The sequence below is a fragment of the Acipenser ruthenus genome, chromosome 3 (genome assembly GCF_902713425.1).
Source record: "Acipenser ruthenus chromosome 3, fAciRut3.2 maternal haplotype, whole genome shotgun sequence".
Lineage (NCBI taxonomy): Eukaryota > Metazoa > Chordata > Actinopteri > Acipenseriformes > Acipenseridae > Acipenser > Acipenser ruthenus.
In genome coordinates, this window is record NC_081191.1 from 3,715,992 (window position 1) to 3,742,271 (window position 26,280).

A 26,280-nucleotide genomic window follows, 5' to 3' on the forward strand; every position below is an offset into this window, starting at 1 on the left:
GGTTAAGCCAGCCTCCAATTAAGGAGACTGTTCAGGCTACCTTAGTCTGAGCTGGTGTTTCAGGTTCTCCAGGGGGTTGTGACATAAGGTATAGTTCTGAGATAACTTGCCATTAAGACAATACAGAATAATAATACAAAGCAAGCAACTTAATGTTTTGTGTCTATTGACAGAAAGGTCTTGTTGTCATACCATTTTTTGCCTCAAAACTTTTGTTCTGACATAACTTTTTCAGTTATGATAAAGCGTATTACGAGGCCTTCCAAGCATCTATCACTGCCGCCTGCGATTATGCAGTTAAACAAAGCTGCAGCGGCATTGTTTCTTCTCTCAGGCTTGATTTCTCCCGCCTAAGGAAGACTGTTGCGCCACCCAGCGAATAGGAGGCTATTCTCTCTTTATCTCTGCTGGTTTGCTCGGAGCCGCCATATTGTCAACCCAGAGACGCTGAGAGGTAACGCGGTACAAAATTTACATTTCACAACTAGGTTAGCCTTTATTCTACACTTGGAAACAAATACAGTAATGTGTGCTAAAATGTAACGCTTCCGTTTAACTAGCGTTGAAACTCAAAGAGCTCTGCTTGTAGTGTATTTTTGGAAATGCTCTTCGGTTTTCATCCCTGCCGGTATAGATGTAGTCCACACTGAAGAAGGTGGCTTCGACGATTCGAAAGGCTTGGTATATTAAAATTATACTTTTAGATTAAAAAAAAGGTTCGATTTTCAAAGAATAAGGTTAGGATTATTTGTTAAATTGTGGGGAAATTAAGTAAAATTGTTGTGTTGAGCCAGTTATCAAATTGTGAGGCGCACGGCGGGGGCCGGGGGGAGATCCGGCTACACCAGCAAGTAGTCCTATTAAATAAAATAGCACAATGTGAATAGTTGCTTTTTTTCCACACATTTATAAATCTGGTGGTATGTTTTTGCACACCAAACGGATGCGTTGATATGTGTGTGTGTGTGTAATATATAACGATAATCTATTCTGCGAGGCGACCATAGTCACGGTTTTAACAAGCCCAGTATATGTGTGGCTTTTCTCTTTTTTTTGAATTTTTGAAGATGACTACCAAGTCGAATTAACCCCTTTGTAATAATACTTGAGTGGAAATGTGAGACGTTTTGAAGGAACGATATGTCCACACTTTTTTGAATTACAAATGAACACGGATTTTAAATGTCTGTAGTTTCCTGTATCTCTGGTTGTAGCAGGTTCAAATACATTACATTACACTTGGGTAATTTTGTTTTCTAACACAGAAATATGTCATTTTATTTTTTTAAAGTATTTTTACTTGTATTTCATAAAGCACAACCCGTAATTTACATGCAGTAGAGGACTAAAACAGTTTATTGCTGTTTTTGTTATTTTACAGTTTCCAATACTACAGTAGTACAGAAGCTCTACCCACCTCCCTAAGTCCCCTCTCCTTAAATAGGCAAATTCGTCAGGAAAATCTCAGGCTACGAATGTGGCCTTAAAGGAGACGCGGGGGTTGGGTAAGAATATGGGGAACTTTTAATGTATTTTTTAGGTCGGTGTTTCGTTAGGCAACGCCTGTAAATACTGTCTTTGGGTTAAACTTCCTTGAATTTCTGCTTTGGAATTTTACATTTCATTATTGGCATGTAAATGACTCAAATATGGCAGACCGTGATTAATATACAGTATGTTGGCTTGTTGTTGGTGAGTATTTGCTGAATGGGCCCATACATAATGTGTTGTAGAATGAAGTCGTCATACAATAATATAACTTTAATTTGATACTGTAATTTTTGGTTCTCCAAATCGGCATATTTACAGTCTCGGTACCATTGTGAAGTAGCAGGTCTGTTTTTTTTATTGCTGGATATTATGCACACTATCAACCACTGTACATTGAAAAAGCAGTTTTGCTGTAGAGTACCTTAAAACAGCTATTGCTTACTGTGCATCAGTTTGCAGATCCCTTTGGTATATCAGTTTATGCCAGCCTCCTTCTAATGGTTCTTATGTTAAAAGCACCGCCACACCAGCCAACTAATCGTCCTGATCGATATTCTGTTCATTTGGCAAACATTCCTTTATAAATTAGGCCATACTGCTTTACAAATGATATGATCAATTAACATTTGTATCTATTACAATTTAACATAATAGGGCTGTTAATAATTGTACTCCTGTGAAACTTTGACAAGTTTGATTTTAAATCATTTCTGAACCGTTTGACATGTAGAAGTAGGATTTTCTTTTTTTATTACTCCTTCGGCATTAACAGTGCAAAATGAAAAGATGAAAGGATGTGCAAATTGTAACGCCTGACTGAAGACCTTGTGTCATACTTATTATGATGGCAGGTGCTGGGCAACATGCTGCCCTAAGGGCCTTTCACACTGGGATGCTCTACCCGGGTCTGAACCTACCCGGGTCAGGACCTGGTGTCATGCGGGTCAGGTACGCGATTTCACACTGCGTTTGATAACACAGGGTTGACCTGGGTGACAGACACAATGCGCGTATCAATGCCCCGGAAGCAGCTTGTTACAGATGCTTCTCTGGATTGAACCATTTTATAACTACTGTTATAAAATACTTATTTATTGTTTTGATACTTCTATTTGACTTGGAATTATTATATAGACAATAGAGTTCTATTTCTAAATTGGTGCTATCTAGACAACCTTCTAAATTCTATACAAGAGAAACATTTTGAAACATATATGTCAGAAATGTTATAGCTAACAATATGAATCCTAGTTGCACATGATGCATACTGTACATAAATATGTATTTCACCTTAATCGGCTAACAGTGACCTGTAATGGAAGTAGACATTCATGTCGTAGGGCCTACTAGTAAACACACTCCATATTTTCATTGCTGATATTTTCATTGCTGATATTTTCAATGCGTATTTGGAAAAGTATCAGTGCCACAAATGGGTGCGCTGTTCACAGGGAATGAGACACACTGCACAGTAGTTCCTACACAAAACATTCTGGTGGGCAGTGTTGGCAGTTAGATATTTTTTAAACTTACAACCTTGTTCAGGAAGTCAGTTCTTTGTCTTGATGCATGTGATCAAAATGCAAGTTTGTCGCTTAAATTTTTGTTTCTGTAGTGGCTTTGTGTGAAATTTCCTGTTTTGAAAGCTTGCTGCTTGTCAGTTTTAGTTTTTAAAGGTCTAATTGTGTGAGATGAACTAAAGGGAATGGAGTTATTGTGCAGTGTCTTGCATAGCAGCTAGGTGTATGCTTGTGTGGATAGATACAGTACACTACATCAGTACGGAATGTGAGGGCACACAATTGGTACCCCTGCTAATGTTGTTGTGTTAGACAGCCGAATGCCTCCCATATAACACTGTATTTTTGAGATTGAGTGCTTGGGATCTTTTGGGCACTGACAAGCCCTGGGGGAGGGGTGGGGGGCAGTTAGAAACTTGTTTGTAATTGTAACAAATATAAACCAAGTGGTTTTATAGTCTGCATTTTGAGGGTAGAGTCTCCAGACAGTAACAGTAAATGAAATTTAGATTAATCATTGTTACGAGGCTCTCCAGATAGAATTGTCACCACAATTAAATACATTTACTAAACTGCTCAAGCAATTCAAACTCGCCTTAAGTGTCGAATTAAAAGTGTGATGTGACTGTGCTGTTGCATACAGGGGTATGTTTGCATTCAGCAGCTGCATGACGTGTTTAGTGCGTGCACCACCAGTAATAGGGAGTTGAGAGCTGCGACAGAGTTCATCAAACGTGTTCTTGTTATTAAATACAACAGCTGCATTCAATACCGGATTCGTGTCTTTTATTTAAAGAACCGGACACATTGGAGGGATATGTTAAAATGGATGTGTGTCTGGGCGGATATAGAATTCTGATTCGGTTCACCGAATCCTAAGTATTCGGCCGAATCCGAACCCTGCTCAAAAAGTAGGTATTCGGGCCGAAACCGAATCCTGGATTCGGTGCATCCCTAGTTGTTTTATAAGTGTCACTTTCAAGGCTCGATTTCCATTTGTCCCGTCTTCTCACTTTCTCTTTTTGTTCTTTTACTTGGAGGTCTTACAGCCTGCGTTTCTTTGTTGTCAACTCCTGCCGAGCCATTGCATTGCTCCTGATTGCTTGCACCATCGTACCTGCTGCAGGAAGGTCCTTTAAGAGGTAAGGCTAGGCTATTCAAATGCAATGCATTTAGACGTGTTAAAGCAACGTAGTGGTATCTGGCTAGTGAGAGAACCTGTTTCCGAGAGTGTGCAATAACCATTGTTCTGCATGTCTTTCTGAAATGAACGATGTTTTGTTTGATGAATGATAGATCTGCATGCTTTAAGTATGCATTGGGGTAAAGATCACTGTGGTGCTTAAAAGGTGTTAGGACAGTGTCGCTTATGACACTGAAAGCTGGTAAGGAATGCTGGATATATTTTCTTCAGTTTGAGGTCTTGGCAACAGTTATGAATGTCTTTTTCTAATAGATTAAATTCAATATCCATTCATATGTCGCCACCTGTGTAGTTAGAATGATTTATGTTATGGTGTGCTAGGGGGAGGGGGATGCACCATATGAGTAGCTTTGTGTATTGGTTATGGTTTACTTTATTATTATTACTATTGCAGTAAAACCTGTTGCATCTGGCATCACTTGAGACCAGAAAATTGTCAGATTAGACAGTGTGCTGGATTAGTTACTGTAAAAAAGGCTAATACTGTACCTAAAAGGTAAAATGACAACTATTTGCAAGCTTTAAACTGTACATGCACAGGTATAATAAACAAGAATGCCTCGGCAAAATCTTTGCCTGTTATTAGCACTAGCCTGTTTAAACCATTCCCATAGAAAGAGATTTACTTGTTTGTACTGTACCTGCATGCGGGATTCGGGCATGCGGGATTTTCTTTGAGTGGAAGTTTAATGTTCAACAACTGCACAAGTCAGAATGATGCTGGTGGGACATGTGAGTATTTATTTTTTTATTTTATTTATACTGGTTTTAAACTTGGAAAAGATAAATCACATGACAGTGTGCTGGATTGCACAGTCAGTTACACTGATTTTATGCAGAAAAGACGTGCAGAGGGTATCGAACCATTCATTTCAATAGGGATTTGGTTGGGACCCAAAAATCATGCCTAATTCTACAGAATGTCTGTTTGTAGAAGGTCTGGATTAGACAAGTTTTCCTGAATTATTGATGTTGCTCTGATCTGGTTTTGTCTAGGTGGTGAAGTGAATATTCTTAGAACACACAGCTTGCTGCCATCCATAGCTCCAAACAAAAGCGTGGGGGAGGAGGGGGTGTATATCCAGAGGCATGTGTGCTATCAACTGACATACCAACAGTTACCATTTGGATGGCAACAGATAATTTGCATGCCTGCAGAAATTAAGTTCACTTATGCTTGTACATGTGCAGTGGTTTCAGGTCTCTCTGAAGATGGTAGAAAGACCTAATAGGCATTTTCCATGTACTGTAATTAATTCCAACTTTAATTCAATATTTATTAAATATTGGTTTATGTTAGGGATGCAAGTTGGTTAGGATTTATTTATTTTTGTAATCCTGCAAGGTGTCACAATGTATTTTAGACTTTGGACCAGTTTTTGCATGCGTCTAAGGCTGTGTTCACACTGGGCCCGTTTAGAGGGTTAGGTCCACACTCGGTTCGGTACATGTGGTGTGACGCGTGAACTACAAAGTCTGCATCGGAAACAAACTGTACTGAGTCCATCTAAAGAGAACACCAACTGGACAGTCCTTTTGCACATATGAAACAAATTATACAAGGTAACTTGACTAGGAACTAGACATTTCGCGTTTTGTTCATATTCTGAGGAAAGAAGTGGAGCAAAAAACAAAAAAATGTCTCAAATACATTAGGGTTACCAGACATCCTGGGAAAATTGACTGTCAGTTTTCAGCCTTAATTTTTTGTCCAGGCCGGAAACAGTAAAATTGGTAATCATTCCGGTTAATAGCAGAGTAATGTATTAGGTTGTGTAAGCACCATTCAAAAATAAAATAAACAATCTTATGGCATTATTTGTTTAATTATTCTGATTGTGTATGTTTAAATGGTAATAGCTGATGTATTTTTTAAATCTGCCTTTTTGTACATTTAACATGTTTTGACTAGATGACTATATAAGAGAATTATAGCGAAAACAAGGCCGAGCACAGTGATCAACTTCAGATTGATATCAGCAAAAAATATTTAGGGTCGGGTGGGAAACACCTCTCACTGAAGGCAAGGCAGACTGGCCTGCTTTGTCCTGCCACTGAGACTTCTGCCGTCGATCAGGGTATTGTGCACAATACTCTAAGTGTTTTCCTCTTGCGCTCCATTTTCAAATCAAACTAGTAACTGTCACTGTATATACCTATAATAGCAAATGCTTACCTACACCTTTAAACCCGCTAATTTCAAAGTAGCCGCTTTGAATGACAGGCTATAGCTGTCAAATGAAAGTGCACAGTTGGTCTGATGATTGACAGTAATTTAAACGAATGAGAGCATTCTAGCTCTTCAGCCAACCAGATCTGTCAGGACAGGATGAAATGACTGATGTTGAAACTACACTAGCCTATTAAGGAACCACTGATTTGACTGACAGCGACCCCTAGCCATTCAGAGTGGAACGGAGACGGGACAGACGGCAAGTATAAACTACACAGATGAGATGATTTCTTAAATTATTATTTTTAAGGAAAAAAAAAAATAGCGAGTGGTTTTACCGATGTTTATCCTATATAAATTTATTTCAGTCGAAATTCGACGCTTAACGACCTTTACCAATTACAATCAAAGTAGCAAGCCTAGTTGTAACTCACGCAGTCGTGTAAGTCCCTTATATTTATCACTTAGCAAGGCTCTGAAAATGACATGGCTCTACACCCCTGCTGTTGCTGGGAAGTGCATGTGCAGCGACGTGCCCTTCGATCTGTGTTCAGCACTCGGTTTGTTAACCGTTAAGGGTGTAAAACCAAAAAATCCAGTGTAGTGGTTTCTTTTTAGTTTGTCATCCCATATCCAGTCAAGATAGACAAACTTTTATTTTATGTACAGTATTGGAAGACATAATGATGATGATTCATAGGACATGTCTCCAGGTAACTGGATTCTAAATAAATAAGTGCAATATGTAGCTGTTAGGTAATATTTTTTCATTGAAATATTTAAACGGGCATGTTATAATGAAAACAAATCCGCGTTTCTGTTAGGTGCTATACTAATTTATTGAACTACTATAACATCTATCAGACTAAATGCAATGTTAAAGGCAGCAATTCACTCAAACTGGTGGTGATTTTATTATTGATGTAAAGAGCCCCAATCTTCAAGAGCGAGGCATGTTGCTAAATTGAGTGTTGAACTGTATTTGTAATAGTTGTTTTTACAAGGGATTGTGAATTTGTTTTCTGCAATTAATCTCACCTGGAAGCTTAATGTTTGCTTGTCCAGCTTTGACAATTGATGCAATAGGCTTTGTGTTTACTTGTTGTTTTTTTTTTTTGTGGGTCTCTCACTGGGCTGGCTATGCAGTCAGTTTTAGTTTAAAACCCACTAGATCAACGCCAGATTCCTCTTCCAAGGACCGAGTGCATTGTCTTGGTACTTGGCGGTATAAACCCTGGCAACATTGTTAAATGCTTTCCTCAAGCTTGGCTGATTCCAGGGTTTTCCCTTGGACCTCTCAGCTGAGCTCTGATGCAACTTGAATGGGAAGCTAATTGGATATTGTTATACCTATACAAATGTACTGTATGTTGTGAATTAAAATAAATAGCCAATATGAATGTTAAGTTTTGATTGATTTGATTTTTTTTTTTTTTGGCGGCCTGCATATACTTTCCCCTATCGAGCTATGGACTTAACATCCTTCCGGTCAGGAAAAAAAATAAATAAAAAAGCCTGTTTTTTGTTTTCAGATCACTTGGTAACTGGTAAGATTCGCAGGAACACACCGAGGTGATTTTATCATACAAGATTTTTTTTTTTCACCCCATTGGAAGCGAAGCTTTCTCAGCCCCCCCCCTTTCATGGCTTCTATTTGGATTCTCCCAGCGGGAGGCACCAAAATTGAAATACGGGCTGAATAAGTTAATTGTTCAGCAATATAATTTGATAAAGCCTACTGATGCTTTTAATGTATTGCCAGATTTACTCTGAATTGGCCAAAAGCAGCTTCTGACAGCAATAAACCAACAAAGTAGTCAGCCAACATCAGTGAGTGCCGGTTTGTAATTGAAAATAACAAGAAACCTTTTGCATACAATGCCACGGTGAAATGCATTCAAGTGAACTCCGCCAGTATCCATTGAATAGTGACAAGCAAACGTAAACTTAAAATGAAAAACAATCTGCAGTTGCAACAAAAACGTATGAAGCGTGTTTGACAAACGTATGAAGCGTGTTTGACAAACGTATGAAGTTGTTACACTTGCCAGCTGTGTTGGCGAATTTATGAAAGAGGTTTTTATTGAACCATCTGACATTTTGTTAGATGGCATGAGAGGAAAAAAATGAGGTGATGTGTAAAATGTACGCCCTGCAATTGAGCAATGACACGGCAGCTTGGTGCATTACCAATATATCACATTTCTAACTGTCTCATTGCTGCAATCAAATCAAGCCTGGCTTTTAGCATGGCATTAGATGAGTCAACTGATAATTGTATCTGGATTCAAACCCTGTTCCTGGCGGCACACCGTGTCTGCTGGTATTCGTTCCAACGCAACGCTCAATTGCTTAATTGATCCATATCAACAAATGAAGAGCTTGAAAATAACAGGAAAATGCCCAGTTAATCACTTTATTAGTTCAACGAAGGGTTCATTTAAGCAATTGAGCGCTGCGTTGTAAGGAAAACCAAAATTGGATTGTGTTTTTACATTTGCTACTAAAACATCCTTTTTATAGCTGTGCACTGTTTTATCCATTTTTAATGATGCATTGAGTATGTATTATACAAATATATAGAGCAGTGTGAACTGAAAATAATTTTTTTTGGGGGGGGGATTCTCAGCACCTGCTGTGGCCCCATGTCATGTTTCAGGGCCGCAAATGTGGCCCTTTGTAAAAATCATGTTTGAGAACCACTGGTCTAGATTATAATTTCAATCATGATAAGCTAATTTCAGGAAGGAAAAATTGCAACTCGGCCATTATTTATTTTAGGTTCTGATGTTTGTCAATCTGCTGCCAGCACTGTTTTCACTGCTAATAAACCATTTGAAATGCTGACTTTTGTGTACCTGTACACAACTCTATTCTATGATTCTAGGTTAAGTTTGATTGTGGCTATCATACCAGAAAAAAGATTAAACCATTTTTGGCAGAAATTTAAAAAGCAGCCGTCACTGCCTTCCTTTTTAGACCATTTTAATACCATTCCCAGTGTTGTCCAGTGAAAATGAACCGTTTCACTGCCCTATATTTCAAACCTGACCATACCAGCTCTTGAAACGTTGTCTTGCTCTAAATTGGGAGGATATTGTAAATTATAAATAAGGCTTCTGATTTTCGGTTTTAACTGATAAACGATAACATACCCCTCCCCCCCCCCCCCCTCCCCCCGATACAAAAACAAAATGAAATTGGTGTCTAGCCAATAAACGCCAGAAAAACACTGGAAATGATTACTCAATTCAAGTTGACTTCACCGCTTTACCATTTAAATTTTTTTAAATGGCTTAGTTCTGTGCAGTTGGGCAATGTCCCTCCATCCTGACTTGTATCTATCATTGATTCGTTCTGAATTCTTTAAACCAACCTCAGCTACTGAGTGGCAGCAAATTCTACATTTCTATTGGAGACTCGCTTGCGAGATTTAAAGCAAGATTACAATTACAGTAGGCTTGTTCGTGGGATTTAAAAATATATTAGTTAGATGGTGAGAATTTAAAACAGAATTACAGATTGTGGCAATGTAAAAAAAACTCACAAAATGCCTAAACACACAAAAACCCCAGCAGAATGTGCTTGTGACCAGAAGGATTTTATTGTGGAAGACAAAAGGAAAGAAGGTACAACAAAGTGTGCAGGTACTGTCGAGTTACTGCTATTGTGACAGAAAAAAAAAAAAAAAAACGCCCAAGCATTTTGGAAAGTAGCTGAAAACAAACAATAATTTAATACAGTATATTAAAAGCAAACGCCTCCCAAAAAATAACGGTTTATATAGCTCAAATAGCTAAAAATAAGCGCTGAAAAATTAAATTTAATAAAAACCGAAAAACAGAAGCCCCAATTATAAATAAGTCTAACAATTGGCCAATTTCCTGAAACCTCTTATGGTTGTGCTGGAATTTTGAAATCTTTCTTGCCAATTGCTGCATTGACACATGGTTACCACAGCGTACGTGATGGATTACTGTAATACAGTTCCAGACTACAAACATCTCAAGTCAGCTACGTGGTGAGAGTTCCCTAAGTATTGGAATGTGATACCCTAACTCCAGGATACTAGAACCCTAAGTGCATCGTTTGTTTATCTATTTTCTCTTGTTGTAGGTGCTCCTGGAATAACACGTTCACCTCTGTGTTGAGAATATGTCGGGACCAGTTCCGAGTCGAGCCAGAGTTTACCCCGATGTAAACACACAGAGACCTCGGGAGTACTGGGACTACGAATCGCATGTCGTTGAGTGGGGGTGAGCTCGGCAGATGGAAGTACCTAATGGTGGTAAAAGGTGTTGGAGCTGCTAGCACAGTTCATAAAGCACTGGTAGCTGAGTGTAATTAACAGCATTAATAAAAGGTACCTGTCTTGTGGAAACATTTAATTGCCAAGAAGACTAATGACCACTTTTCTTAGAATATGGCAGACTTCAAATTAGTTATGTTTATTTTTTTGCAGCGCAGCAGTTCAAACTGACTTTGTAACAGCCCTCTTAAATGGTTAGAGGTTAAGAAAATATTCCCAACTTGTGTGTGTATACTTCTAACACAAATGTTTTATACAGAAACCAAGATGACTACCAGTTGGTGAGGAAACTGGGCCGAGGCAAATACAGTGAAGTGTTTGAAGCCATTAACATCACAAACAATGAAAAAGTAGTTGTCAAAATACTTAAGGTAGGTGCCAAAGAATTACTTCTTATTTACCCCAAACATTGATACTGTCCCTTATACCGTGTTTACACTTACAACTCGGACCTGAACTGGCTTAGGTTTGATCAGATTAAAAGATTCTTAGTTGAGCCGTCTGTTTAGGTCCCATTGTGTAATGCTGAAATCAATTCATTTTCTTAAGTAAAGGCATATCTTACTCCTGTTAGTTAGCATGCACTCTAGCAGCCTCATCTACCAGTCGCTGTGTTGAGGGTGTTTGTCAAACCCGTCTGCAGCGGAGTGAAACGGAAGCTGAGCGGATGCGGTTTATAAGGCTCGAATCAAGTATTCAGGGAATACAACCAATCTGGGGTGGGGTGGGGTGGGGTGGGGAGGGGGGGGGGGGGGTAACCCCGGTTTCATGCAACAGTGTGACGGTGATAGCATAACCAATGCTGCAATTGAAACTTGTTTTTACTGAAATATAAACGGTAACATGTAATCTTAAGAGCTGTCTGTTACATGCAGTCAGATTAGGACTTTACTAATACTGAGCATGGGAGCTGCAGCATGCCATTTCACATGTTACAGCTGTACACAATTAGAGGTGTCGTGACTGCCTTCAACAATTCGACACAACGCTTGCAAAATTATTTAAAATTTAGTGCTGGGACGAACACAGGATTTTCATGTTCGGATATTCGCTCATAATTTAAATATTCATTTGGATATTCGTTCGTTTTTCCAAAAGTAATAAGTGCCATTATATTGCTGTGAACGCAGGCAGAGATGACATAGAGTAGGGGCAGGGGGCGTGGCCGTGGCCCCTGTATGTGTGCCTTTATTTTACAGCAAGACCGTACAATATGTAACACGTTCAAATACAAAAATATCCCAGGAGTAAAGAATATGTTGTGTAGGACTTACTTTACCCCAGTGAATTAACTACAAAACAGAGGATGCCAAATAACCGTTCGTTAAACGTTGTTTTGTTTATTCCCGAAATATATAGTACATAAAGTTGACAATGCATTATATGTATGTGTGTGTGTATATATGTGTATGTATGTGTGTATAATATGTATTTGTCATTTAGAGAATACGAACATCTGATTTTTGTATCCGAATACATGTCAAAAAATATTCGTTTGGATATTTGTCCCAGCACTAGTTAAAATAACATGCTGAGTTCATTGCTGTCATCAGCTGCACAGATTAACCATTCAGCAGAATGAGGCAACAAACAAGCGAGTACAGACATTGTTACTGTTTTAGTGTCACTTTGGTGTCTTAACAGGTTGTTGTATTTTAACCCCATGCTGCCTACGGGGAATGACCATATTTGGTCATAAATATGAACACTTTCTGTTTAAACGCTTGTAGTTTTGGAACCTTAAATTAGAAATTAAAACCCAATACACCTACAGAAAGGCATTAAGTAGATCTTTCCATTGATGCAATTTATTTTGTTTTTTTTTCATGAGCTACACCCCCCAAAAGATTATCGAAATATGACATATTATAAATATTTTTAAAAATTGCCAATTTCAACCTCTTTCCAAGTGTTATATAAAAAAACTTACAGTATATTGTATCTTCACAATTTGTCAAGGATTTCAAATCTGAAATCAGAATTTGAATATCTTGCAAAGTTGCAGAACTAGATAAGGTTTTATAATACATAGTATTTTACAAAAATCAACCTCCGAAATGGCAAAGGCAGACTAGGGTTACAACTTGACAAAAAGTGAGACTGGAAACACTATTGCCTTGTTTGAGATACAATTATATTTCAGTATAAAAATAAAGAAACAACACACAAGTTATCAAGTAAAAAAAAAAAAAAACACTGCAGATGTACTCGGCACAAAAAAAAACAATATAAAGTGGAAAAAAACCAACAACAATATGACTAATTAGCCCAAGTACTTACCGTTTAGATGATATGTAGATTAGCACTCTTGGGATTGTAAAACCGGAGATCCACAACTTCGAATCTGCTGTGCACTCAGTCACAATGGCGCCAGCAGAGACTCGTCCTTGTAATCAAAATATTATATGTCCCGCCCACCCTAGCCCTAAACCAATGGTATCATGACAAGCCCCGTAGTCATGGCTATGACCCACATTTTAAGAAAACAAAATTGCTGGTTGGATGGCTGAGATATGACGTGTTTTGTCATCATAAAAAAAAGTTACGAAATTACTGCGCGTCGGCAGCTAAGGGTTAAGCAGTTGAATATGTAGCAACCAACTTGCTCCTGAAGTGGCACCCAGCAATTGGATTTGGTAACCAAATTTTTTTTTTGGCCTCCACACTGTTGGCTCCTAAGGCAAAAACTTTGTCTGGAGCCCTGATTTGGAATTTTCATTTTCATGAAATGTATTTAAAAGAATAAACAGGAAACAAAATCAAAACAGGCCGTGAAGCTTATTGGACCAAAAGTGCTTTACCTGTGTTATTGCAAACGTTTACACAAGCAAATGAGACCATCGTGTGATTTTTATGTTTCATGCTAAATTTACTGTATCGTATCATTGACACTGCCGAGACCCAGCCCTAGTTACAGTAGATGTTGCTTCTCATATCTGGATTATTGTTTCCAATTAAAGCATTGTGTATTCTCTTTATATGGCATTATATTATTTGAGGGGAATAAAATATTTGAGGAACAAAAATTATAGTTTTATCCTGTGTTTGCAGCCAGTAAAAAAGAAGAAAATCAAGCGAGAAATTAAGATCTTGGAGAACCTCAGAGGGGGCCCCAACATAATCGCTCTGTTAGACATCGTCAAAGATCCTGTGGTGAGTGCTGCTAGTGACTGGGGATTTGAATATTAACTTGAGGGTTTTTATTTATACAGTCACAGTCCAAACTCTTGCCATTCTCTAAACAGTGGCCGTGTTTGGTTTTCAGAGAAACATTCTTAGTGATGGCATAAACAACATTTCAAATATAACATTGACGTTCAACAATATGTACCTTTTCCCTAAGTATGACTGTTGACATTTAAACATTAAGGTAATGCTTTTTAATACAAGACAGATTGTTTTTGATTCATGGCTTAATAATTAATATGTAACTTTAGAAAAGGTTGCGTTGTTGCTTCATTTTTTTAATGGGGGGGCAGGGAGGGATAGTCAAACAGAAGAGCCTGTGTGTGTGTGTGTGTGTGTGACTAATCTCCTTTCCTTTGTCTGGGTATCCCTCAGTCTAGGACACCAGCCCTGGTCTTTGAACATGTAAACAACACAGACTTTAAGGTAAGACATTCATTCTGAAACACCCAAAGAGAGCTAATAGCTTCTTGTGTCTTTAGATTTGCTTATTTTTATGCAAGAATTTGTATTGGAGTGCACAATCTGACGTGCACTTGAGATTTACAGCCAGTAAATAACACGTAATTGTAATGTTTATGAAGTGAAGGGTATGTTCTATATGGGGTTTTCATGTAATTGTGTATCCTTCATGGTGGTGTAAAATGTTTTAATTCTCTAACTATATATTATGATAACTTACTCATTGTTATCTACAAAAGTTAAATGTAATGCATCAAACGACTGAAATACAGCTTGTGTTCTGATTTTTTTTTTTTCAAATAAATTTATTTGGTTCATAATGGGTTAAATCTTGATTGTGCTTTGTAGTAACCTCTTTTTTTTTTTTTTTTAGCAATTATATCAAACGTTATCAGACTACGACATTCGGTTCTACATGTATGAAATATTAAAGGTAAGGCTGTGCCGTATCTAGGCTGTGTGGTCCAGTGGTTAAAGAAAAGGTCTTATAACCAGGAGGTCCCCGGTTCAAATCCCACCTCAGCCACTGACTCGCTGTGTGACCCTGAGCAAGTCACTTAACCTCCTTGTGCTCCGTCTTTCGGGTGAGACGTAGTTGTAAGTGACTCTGCAGCTGATGCATAGTTCACACACCCTAGTCTCTGTAAGTCGCCTTGGATAAAGGCGTCTGCTAAACAAACAAATAATAATAATAATAATCTAGCAATGCGTTGCAGACTCAAATAGCTTTTCCTTCTAATCTTAAACTGTATTAATCCCATCACAGTTTAATAGATTTAAATGCTAGAACAGCTGCAGACACTGTCTGTACCCTTCTGCAGACAGGAACAGATTGTCTTACAGCAGCACACTCTCCACATGGTTCTGAGAGAGGGCTGGGCATTTACCAATGGGTTTCTAGTCATCAAGCTAGCATCATATTTCTAAATAGGAGAGACTTCCTTTTTTTATTTATTTTAACTGATCAGGATCGTTTTTGGGAAAGGGATCATATAATTTGTTATTTAAATTATTAATTTTTTAGCAAATGGGTGTGAAGTGGAAGATTCCGAAACTAGATTGGATTGTTTATTGTTAGTGTGATAGCGATGCAAAAGGTTTTAAATTACAACTTTTAAAGCAGGTGATGGGAAATGTATTTTGAGCGTGGATTTCTATATTTGCATTGCCAGCATGAAACCCTAGCATTTTGCACTGCAGCCTACTGCGAGTTGTGTAATGGACCTGGAACGGAAGCAGAGAAATATTCTCTCTCGCTACAAAATTGCACCATTTGCTTTGTGATCGCCGATAAAATTTTACTCTCCGATTTAGACACTGTGAAATATATTTTGGGCGAGTAAAATGCAACATTACCTGGAAGTCATGAATACTTTAAATTAATACTGTAAATACATTTGAGAAACTATAATATTTTATTCCTTATTGATTGCCTTGATATAGCAATATAAAGCATGTTCTGGCAACACGGACCCACAACTGTTTGCGCAATGCGTGATACATGCACTTGCATATTTGTTGCACGTTTACGTGAACGGCCAAATTTAAAAAAATGTTTAATTTTAAACTACCTCTTGAATAAGCTGCAAACAGAATGTATATTGTGGAGAGCATCTGTATTAAATGCTTCTACCCTTTTTTAAAACTTACGACACTGGCAAATATTTGGGGTAACAGAAAACATCAGTGCAGTTTACTGAAATTTCTGATTTACACACTACACCAGACAATTGTTTTTCAGGCAGTTCATGTGCGTCTTGTAGCCTGATGTGAACCTTATGATTTTTAGATGTTCAAGAAGCTAGAAACAGTTATATTACACTGATTGCCAGATGACCTACTTTTGGCATTGGATGTGGCTGCTTTTAAACTGTCCTGTTTTTCTTGTTTTGCCTTAGGCCCTTGATTACTGTCACAGTATGGGAATCATGCACAGAGATGTCAAGCCACACAATGTCATGATCGACCACGAACACAGAAAGGTATTGTAGTAAATGTTTCCAGTTTGAGATTCCATAAAGGTTACATGTGAAAACATCATAAGGTCAAAGAATTGAGGCATTAATGCCCAACAATTGTACATGGAGAACAATTGAGGCAGTAATAAATGGGCCAATCTGAACATTTTACTTTTTTATTCTAGTGATTGGGTAGAGCATGTTCCTTTTGCGTTGTAAGAAGAGTTTATATACATACATACAATTCACTGTGGTAATGGACATTTCCATAAATATATTTTAACAAATGGCAAACTTAAGTACAGTCAATTCTCATTTAAGACTAACTCTGATAAAACACAATTCCTGATACTACAAATGTTCTATATGGTCCCGGTCAAATTTAGCAGTCACTTATTGGAAATTACTACTTGTAATACAAATTCACTTAACACAAATTTCTTGTTTCTGCAAATTACTTTTGGAGTCCCTCCAGGGAAGAAACATTTGAATAAAATGAATCGCCTTTGTTTGAACAGCTGAGTGTAAGATATTGGGAAATGTATTAACTTGCATCCACATTGGCACTTCTGGCACTGGTAGTGCTGTTTTGGGACTACTGATCCTGTAATGCATTTCGAGTTGCCACAGTGCTCATGCATCTATGCCATTTCCATGAAGCACAGAATTGAGTGATAAGCCCCAAAAGCTTGCAATATCCTTGCAGACAAAAGGGTGTTGCAAGCAGTGGATAATGCATCACCGTACAAGAAAGAAACATGTTGCTGCAGATTTCAACATTCCTGCGAACATTTTGTCAACCATTCTGAAAAGATGGAATAAAACAGCACTATGAACAGCAAAATGGATGCAAGTCGTCGGCCTTTCTGATTTGCTCAGTACCATGACGAAGGCATCTTGCGTTTTGTGGTTTAAAAATGCCTGTGATCAGAATGGGACACACAAGTTTCAAGTTGCAGTGCATACTTTTTTAAAAGTTCACTTACAACTGTATTTTCAGTAAAATGCACAACATTTAAATGTCTAATTGTTTTCATTGTACTGTAATTTTTAAATTGATTTATGTGACCAACATAAAAACTGTCGGTATGCATTTGGCTGCTTGTATTAAGAATGACTAAGACTTCCTTTTAAAATTCTTATTAATGACTACATTGGTACTACGCATAGCTTTGTTATATTATCAGCTTTTCATTGGTCTCTGGATAATCTTTAAACACTTCATTAGAATTGCAGATAGCGTCATACCTAAAAGATAATGCTGCAATAAGGATTGGCTTTTTGTTGTGAAACCTTGTTGGACAAGGGGGCAGGGTGGCGTGGGTATTTGTGAAATTGCTTCTATTTTAATATGCCTTAAATTATGCTTCTGATTTTACAGCTTCGTCTGATTGACTGGGGTTTGGCAGAATTTTACCATCCTGGCCAGGAATACAATGTCCGAGTCGCATCCAGGTACTTCAAGGGACCAGAACTGCTGGTGGACTACCAGGTGAGCATATCTTTCAATGCATTATCTGGATGTACACATTCAGCTAATAAGACAACTTCAATTTAGCATAGTTATCCTTAGTCCAGACACGCATGTGTGTGTATGTAGACTGCATAGATTAAGATATTGTAGTACTGTTTGGTATACAGCTGCCTACAATTTTTTGTTTTCTTAATTTCCATTAACAGTTTTACCTAGTAAACATTAACTGTTTCACTGTCACATTGTTTTAACTTCGTCATGTCAATGCTACAGACTGAGCACTTTCAGAAAGTCTTCCTAGTACACAATTTGTGACATCGTTATTTTTTGTAACATTTATAGAACTGTATTACAGGCTTTTTATTTAATGTTATGTTGGTATAATCCTACGGTTTGCTGTTGCTTTACAAGTTTATAACCTTTTTTTATGTGCTCTTCTAGATGTATGACTACAGTTTAGATATGTGGAGTTTAGGTTGTATGCTGGCCAGTATGATCTTCAGAAAGGAACCTTTTTTCCATGGACATGATAACTACGACCAGGTACATTTAATCAAGCAAGGAAGTTGTGTGTTTGTTTTTTTTTCTGTATGTAACTTATTTCCATTATGCTGTGAATGATTTTAGATTATTTTACAGATGTTTTAATTATTTCTGTTATTTGGCAGAAAAACAAGAGATGGAATCATTTCTATATAAAAAACATAGCTGCATTAACTTAACCATTTGTATATTCAGATTAGTGTGTGTTTTCCTGTTTAATATACAGTTACGAAAACGCTTAGACTTGTATTGCTCATTTTGTATTTCAACAGCTTGTACGAATCGCTAAAGTACTGGGCACAGAAGACTTGTATGACTACATTGACAAATACAACATTGAACTAGATCCTCGGTTTAATGATATTTTGGGCAGGTAGGTTTTTTGTTTTGTGGTGTTTTTTTGCTTATTATTCTTATTAGAAATGGTGCACCTATGCAGAGCAAACAGGCAATGCCATGTTTGACCTGAAACGGATAGTTAGTTTGAATTAAACATGCCAGGTGTTTGTCTCCTATAAATACTACTTCCAAACTATATACCAAGTTTCAGCATGGTAACTCTATATGCATATTAGTTGATATGACTTGGATTTGATATAAACAAACAACTTCTAAATGTTATCCTGTTTTGGTGGGGGGTAGGACTGGACTGTCTCAGAATTGTAATTCTGGAATAAAGAACATGTTTCTGAATTAATTTCCCTGAAGCGGTCAATACATGATCAAACGTGCCAGCTGTTAAGATTGGAAAAGGAAACTCTACATGGTTTTGAGTTTGGGTTGGTCAAGGCGAATACATATGTCTTGATAAAGATGACTGTAGTTGCTCAGTGTTTAACACAGGTGTGTGTATTAATTCTTTGAGATAGACATGTGGTGTGTATGCAGCAGAGTGAATCTAACTAAGAGGAAAATCACAGTCTCGTATGTCGTATTGGTGGATACAAGTGTTGCTATCGGCATTGCTGTGATTTGGAATACAAGTGGTATTGTACCACTTCATTAACATTTGTTTATTTTTTTTCTGTCCCACAGACATTCCCGTAAAAGGTGGGAGCGCTTCGTACACAGTGAGAACCAGCACCTGGTGAGCACTGAAGCTCTGGATTTCCTTGACAAACTACTTCGCTATGATCATCAAGCACGCCTCACAGCCAGGGAGGCCATGGAACATCCTTACTTCTGTGAGTCTCCTATGCAATGCCTGCCTCTCTGGGACAAGCTAGCTACAACCCGTTTAGTTAGCTGTTTCACTTGTGGCTGTTGCCTCATAAATTCGCAGTTGTATTCTATGATTCTACAAGTAATCCAGTATGCATTTTGTTTGTATGGCTGTGTGTGTGCATAGATAGATAGGACTAGTTGATGCCTGTGTTTCGGCAGTCCTGTGGTCGAAGGCTTAAGTGTACAGATATTCTCTCGCGTTCACAGGCTTGCATTTAAAAATGCAGAAGTCAGTTTTCTAACTGGGTGTAGCAGTGGTGAACAAACTTTCATAATGCTTACAAAACAGTTACTCAGAACTGAAACCTCCCTTCATCTCACCTTGTCATGACAAATTTTGCGTTTTGAGATGTTTCATTGAATTGTTTGATTTTACTAGCGCTATTCATTAATTTCACAGTTTGATATAAACAAAATGTACTTTAGAAACAGAAATTTCGTCACATTAAGTTTTTCATTTTTATAATTATGTATTTCTTTTTTGAAAGCCCAGTTGCTTGAACACAACACACTTGTTTGGTAGGTTGATCGTTAATCAGTGTAAAATATTAAAGTATGTAAAACTATATAGATTTAAGGGATGATTGCTTAACTGCCTTATTACAAGATTTAGTGTGAATTATTAGAACAACCACAAAAGAAAAATTCACAATTTGACTGGCTGCAGTAAGTCTACGCCTTCAGAAAATAAGATGTAATTCAAGGTTTGTGTCTAGTATGACAAAAGCCAGTGTGGCACATTTATAACTGTCAACCTTTTTAAGAGTCGATTTAAGATAAATATCAGTTATCTCGTACAGTTCTACAGATTAGTTCCATTACTGAGGCAGAGAAACACAATTGATGTTTCTGGGAATGAGCATTTAATGTTTGTATCCATCATTTTTAATTTTTTTTTTGTACAAAAAAAAAAAAATCTAAATATTCTAGGAAAATAAAATTTTAGGGAACCAACTCGGGAACTTCACATCAGGACTAGCAAGTTTCAAAAGGTAATAATTAGTTTCTAAGCATATATATATATATATATATATATATATATATAATTAGTTACTGCTTTCTTGAAAGCTACTTACTCTCCTGAGCTTTCCACTAATCGGGCAAAACATGTATGCAGTTGCTGTACTATGTCTTTTAAAACGCTGTGAATGTAGAAACCTTTTAGTGACTTTCACGTGATTTGATTGGCTCCAATGCTGATTACCCTTAATTCTATAGTTATTATTATTATTATTTATTTCTTAGCAGACGCCCTTATCCAGGGCGACTTACAATCGTAAGCAAATACATTTCAAGTGTTACAATACAAGTAATACAATAAGAGCAAGTTTACTGCTTTCTCACACCTTATATATTAGTACTTTATGGAAAAAGTGTTGCTGTGCGTGAATGCCTTCATGGTAGATTTTATATGTGTGTGTTATACAGGGTTCTCCCCAGGCCTTTTCAGCTGGTCGGGCCGCCCGGCAAAGTGCCTGTCGCCGCCCGACTGAAAAAACCCGATCCGCCCGTCTTGCAGATGCTACTGTGCCTTTAACAATAAGGATTGTTTGCACTTCTAGCAGACGATATCAGTTGCGCGTTGCTGGGTGAAAAAAAAATCTTGGAACCACATGACAGCTGGGTTACGTCTCGACACAACATTTAACCAATCAGAGAGTTGAAGGGGCGGGTTTTCTGTGTTAAGTACTTAGAGAGGCTAAAACATTAAAAATGACTGCAAAAAAAAATAACCAATTATTTTCAAAGCAAAAATAGTGACAGTGAATGCAGGGGGTCAAAATAATCCGGTCATCCGCGCAGTCCACCGCCTAATACTATATTTGTGCCGGTTACTTTATTAAAAAAATATTATGATTTATTTTCAGGTATTTTCATTGTCTGTCAGTTTGTCGTATTATTGTACTGTAAGATTTTATATAGTACATAATAGCTATACATAGGCACCAACAAAAAAAGAAAAGCGTATTCCTTTTGTTGTAGTGTGGAGCAGTGTGGAGTAGTGGTTAGGGCTCTGGACTCTTGACCGGATGGTTGTGGGTTCAATCCCAGGTGGGGACACTGCTGCTGTACCCTTGAGCAAGGTACTTCACCTAGATTGCTCCAGTAAAACCCCAACTGTATAAATGGGTAATTGTATGTAAGAAATAATGTGATAAATTGTAAGTCGCCCTGGATAAGGGTGTCTGCTAAGAAATTAATAATATGTACCCAAGTGCTTGTGAGATATTGGGGGTTCATATATAGAGGCTGTATGCCTTTTAAGAAGAAAGGCGTGATGGGATATCAGCTGAACATGTCAGCTGACATACAAATGCTTAAGTGCAGAGGTGCTGGATTATTACACTCTGGTGTTCTGATGGTGACCAAACGTGTGTTAGTACTGTTGTGTTAAATTGTTAATGAACAGTTGCATTCAAAAAATGTAGAACCGGGAAAAACAAAGACGTGCATTAACAAAATGCACTGAAAACGTAACAAAGAAAATGTAACACAGAATTTAAATGAAGCAGGAAGCTCAATAATTAAGCTAAAAAGGAAGTGAAAAGGTTACCTTACGCAAATTCGAAAAGGTTACCTTACGCAAATTCGACCTTACACAAAAAGTTCCATAAGGCATAAATAAAATTGAGTTGCGGAAAATATTGCTTGGCGTACAGAAATGCAAAGTAGTGCGGTGTGCGGAGGAATACAGCAGTAGCATCTCCTACAAGGGAAGACTTTGCGCTCTCACAGCCTCTGTCTCGTGTTCTTGTTTCCGATCGGATACTCGCGGCATCGTGTTATTTCAGTGATACTGTATTTCTGTTATTTCACCCAATTTCATTCAAATCATGATGCGACCAAGTGATAGCAAGAATGCAGGACCAGTTCGTAAGCGAAAGAAGATTGATATACGTATCCGATATATATTGATATATACGTTTCCGACTTGCGTAAAATTCGGGTTACCCAAGGCTTTCCGGAACGGAACGATTGCGTAAGTTGGGGAGCATCTGTATAGTCAACGAAAGACAACACATTATTCAAATTCTTTGTCGTATTATGTATTTGAGGTAAGAAGTTTTATTTTTCTGTTTAAAAGTGCTCCCGGCTATAATGTTCTGCCGCCCGGCTGTACAGAATTCCTGGGGACCAGAGTAAAAAGGCAGATAAATGAATGCTGTTTTAAATACCATTATACACAGCTGTAACAATTACTGTACTATATTATTAAGAAAATAAATTACAAACAAGAGGAGGTCATTTGGCCCATCTTGCTCGTTTGGTTGTTTAGTAGCTTATTGATCCCAGAATTTCATCATGCAGCAGCTTGAAGGATCCCAGGGTGACCGCTTCAACATTATTACTGGGGAGTTGGTTCCAGACTCCCACAATTCTCTGTGTAAAAAAAGTGCCTCCTATTTTCTGTTCTGTTATTGTTTTGAGATTCATCTTTTATAAGGGAGCTCCCCTAAACCCCTTCTTTAGAAAGATGCAGGGTGTTAATGCTTGACAGTGCATGCATTAGCTGCTGGGTGACAGGCAGAAGATCCTCGAGATGGTTGAAGTTGATACGCCCCCTGCAGACAAGCAGGATTTATTTACATATAGTAGCGCTGAGCTGCGGGGTTTTCGGGATGTCAACTCTATATGATCAAGCTTTTTTTAATTGGCAATCGCTGCAACACCTGATGAAGACACACTGTATTATTATAACGTTTTTTAAACAATGTAAGAATCTGATGTATTATAATGGCGGTTAAGTCTTGGAAGAGATTTGAGTGAGCGACCAACTTCGTCTATGAGCGTCCTCGAGCAAAGTATACATGGTTAATTTGTCATTGCTGTTAACTAGTTTATATTATATAATATATATGTGTGTGTAATTTATTTATTTATATATATATATATATATAATATATATATAAATATATTAGTGTTTTGCAGAAATATTCACCCCCTACCAATAATGCCACATTTTGTTGAATTACAAATAATTTATGCACAGTTGTTCAAACAAACTTTTTTTATTCAAAGCTGTAGTGGTTAAACTGAACACTGTTATATGAGGAGGAGGTCAAATGTCAGCAAAACTTGCAAAGAAAATGTACCAAATGAAATTTACTGGTTGCATAAGTATTCAGCCCCTTAAGTTAATACTTGGTAGAAGCACCTTTTGCAGCAGTTACTGCTATGAGTCTTTTTGGATAGGTCTCTACTAGCTTTGCACAGTAGGATGGTGACATTTTTGCCCATTCTTCACTGGGAAAATTGCTCCAGTTCTGATAAGTTTGTTGGGGATCGTCGATGGACTGCAATCTTCAAGTCTCGCCGTAAATTTGATTGGATTCAAGTGAGAACTTTGACTGGGCCACTCAAGAACTTTAATTCTCAAAAGCTTTTTCCACGTCTGCAGTATCATCTACATACTTTTTCGCAAACTCCATACATGCTTTAAGATGAGGCTTTTTGAGTAATGGCTTCTTTCTTGCCACCCGTCCATACAGGCCAGCTTTGTGTAGGGACCGGCTTATTGTTGATGTGCGACTCCCATCTCAGGCACAGAACTTTGCAGATCTCTCAAGGTCATTGTTGGCTTCAGAGTGACATTCCGAACCAGTTTCCTGCTTGCCCGGATGCTCAGTTTGGGAGGGCGACCTGATCTGGGTAGTGTCTGGGTGGTATGATGCATCTTCCACTTCTTAATGATAGACTTCACTGTGCTGAGTGATAATCAGCGCCTTTTGAAATTTTGTTGTACCCTTCTCCTGCTCTGTGCCTCTCTACCACTTTATCCCTGACTTGTTTCGAAAGCTCCTTGGTCATCATGGTTGCTTTGTTGGATCACTATGTGGGTTGCAGCTTGAAAGTCTTTATATACCTGAGGGAAATTCTCTACAAGTTAAACCACTTTGAGTACACACATGCAACTGAGATTAATCTGTTTTTCCCTGTAAATCTTATTTATATTCTATATGCATTTTTTAACTTTATCAATGTGGAGTAGTTTGTGTAGATTCTACATGTAAAGTCTAATTTGAAAGCGTCGTGGAGTACGCTCAGGAGCCAACAAAATGTGAAAACTTTGCAGGGGGGTGAAAAACCACTGTGTGTTATATAATGTACAAAACAAAAATATATGCCTCCTTCCGCTTTAGATCCGATAGTAAAAGACCAGGTGAGGATGGGATCCTCATCAGCAATGTCTGCTGGCAACACCCCAGTTAGCTCCTCCAGTATGATGGCAGGTATGTAATTGGATTTTGGACTTCAGGTAAGGTACTTTTGACTCATGTTGGAATAAAATTAGCAAAAAAAAAAGTCAAATGATGTGATTGTAGCTGACATGCTTGTCTGTGTAGTGTGTTTTTAAAAAAGACAAACAAAAAAAAAACCTTAATTTGTTTTATGATTTATGATTTCACATTGTGCCAGCCTAGCCTGGAAAGTTTGAATTCACTATTTTTGAGTAGTACCTCAAAGATTTAAGTCTTTGTTTGCACAGTTTACTGACCATGTACTTCTTATTTTGTAGGTATTACATCGATGTCTTCGTCGCAGCCTCTTGGTAACCTCGCTGGCTCTCCTGTCGTCTCCTCTCCGAATACGTTGGGAGCACCAATCCCAGCTGCTGCAGGGGCACAGCCCTGAACTCTGACCTCTGATTAGCGTGACAAGGCCCATCACCTCATACCTTTTCTTTCATGTACCTGTGTGGGCCAGCCGGCAGCCCGCCAGTCCTGCGCTCACAGTGAAGGTGTTCGGTGCTCTGGAGTTTATTTTTATTATGTTGAGTAAAAGAGAAAAACACACACGTTGGGTTCCTTTTTTCTTTTTTTTTTCCTCCGTACTATAATTGTATATTACGGACACACAACAGATATTTTATGTTGCGTCTGTGTCTGGATTAAATGTAGCTGCGTTCTTTCATGATGATGGTGTTTAGAAATGCAACTACTACAATGTAGAAATTAGAAGAAAAAAAAAGGATAATAAAATTAATTTTATATGTCCCTAAAGTGCATCCTTGTTGGAGGCTGTTTACAAGTTTGGATGTTCCCAATAAAGTTCCATTTTAACAATGATTTATTTTTAAAATCAGCTTTTTTTTTTTTTTTTTTTTTGCTAAAAAAAATCTGCCTCGTCAGTTAATATGTGCAGCATTTTTGTTTGATCTTTATTTTTGAAAACACATTACTTTTAAATATCACAAGCCCATACTGTCTTTGTTTAGGGAAATTGCATTTCCATCACTGCATATGTCTTTTCATTAGTTGCTGGGTTTTTTTTGACGTATGTTTTAAGGCACTGTTCATCGTTTTATTTGTACAGGGTTTAATGTTAAATTGTGGGAATGTAATGCTGCAAATAAAGCTTTATGTTGAGGCAGATTTCTTTCAGATTGGTGAATATAATAAATAACTAGTTCATAGAACGGCAAGGGGATTTGTTTTCACAAACTTAACATTTGTTTATTAACAAAAGAGCATGACTGTAATGCAGATGCCTGTGTACACACTGCCTCTGAAACACTGGAGATCCTGCAGTAGAAGATCATCCCTGTGCAGCTCTGGCCTGGGTTTCTCGTGGTTTTCATTGTTTGTGATCAGTTAGGATTGAGACGTCAACGCTGCATAAAATGAGTGGAATACATTGGTTTGTTCCAAGAGGCACATCAAATGGTTGCATGTCTACATTAAGTTGACCTACTTTTTTTTCATGCTGACAGCTAATATTTGTTGAACTATTGATG

General features: G+C 37.8%; 1 protein-coding gene across 8 annotated transcripts; it reads left to right on the forward strand.

Annotated features, from left to right (window-relative positions):
- On the forward strand, positions 1-25,649 carry zgc:86598 (STKc_CK2_alpha domain-containing protein). 8 transcript variants are annotated; one of them, XM_059010448.1, is made up of 15 exons: positions 321-454; positions 4,052-4,153; positions 7,921-7,960; positions 10,505-10,644; positions 10,957-11,068; positions 13,749-13,850; positions 14,259-14,309; positions 14,719-14,778; positions 16,244-16,327; positions 17,685-17,795; positions 18,219-18,320; positions 18,593-18,693; positions 19,356-19,504; positions 24,686-24,775; positions 25,063-25,649. In XM_059010448.1, exons 4-15 carry the CDS (start codon positions 10,544-10,546, stop codon positions 25,176-25,178), a joined length of 1,179 nt encoding a protein of 392 aa, XP_058866431.1. In that variant the 5' UTR covers positions 321-454; positions 4,052-4,153; positions 7,921-7,960; positions 10,505-10,543; the 3' UTR covers positions 25,179-25,649. The 8 variants fall into 8 exon arrangements, with proteins under 8 accessions (XP_058866430.1, XP_058866432.1, XP_058866431.1 ...); XM_059010447.1 differs by lacking the exons at positions 321-454; positions 7,921-7,960 and adding an exon at positions 1-88; XM_034920881.2 differs by lacking the exon at positions 7,921-7,960 and having other exon boundaries at positions 322-488.
- The last annotated feature ends 631 nt before the right edge of the window (positions 25,650-26,280 follow it).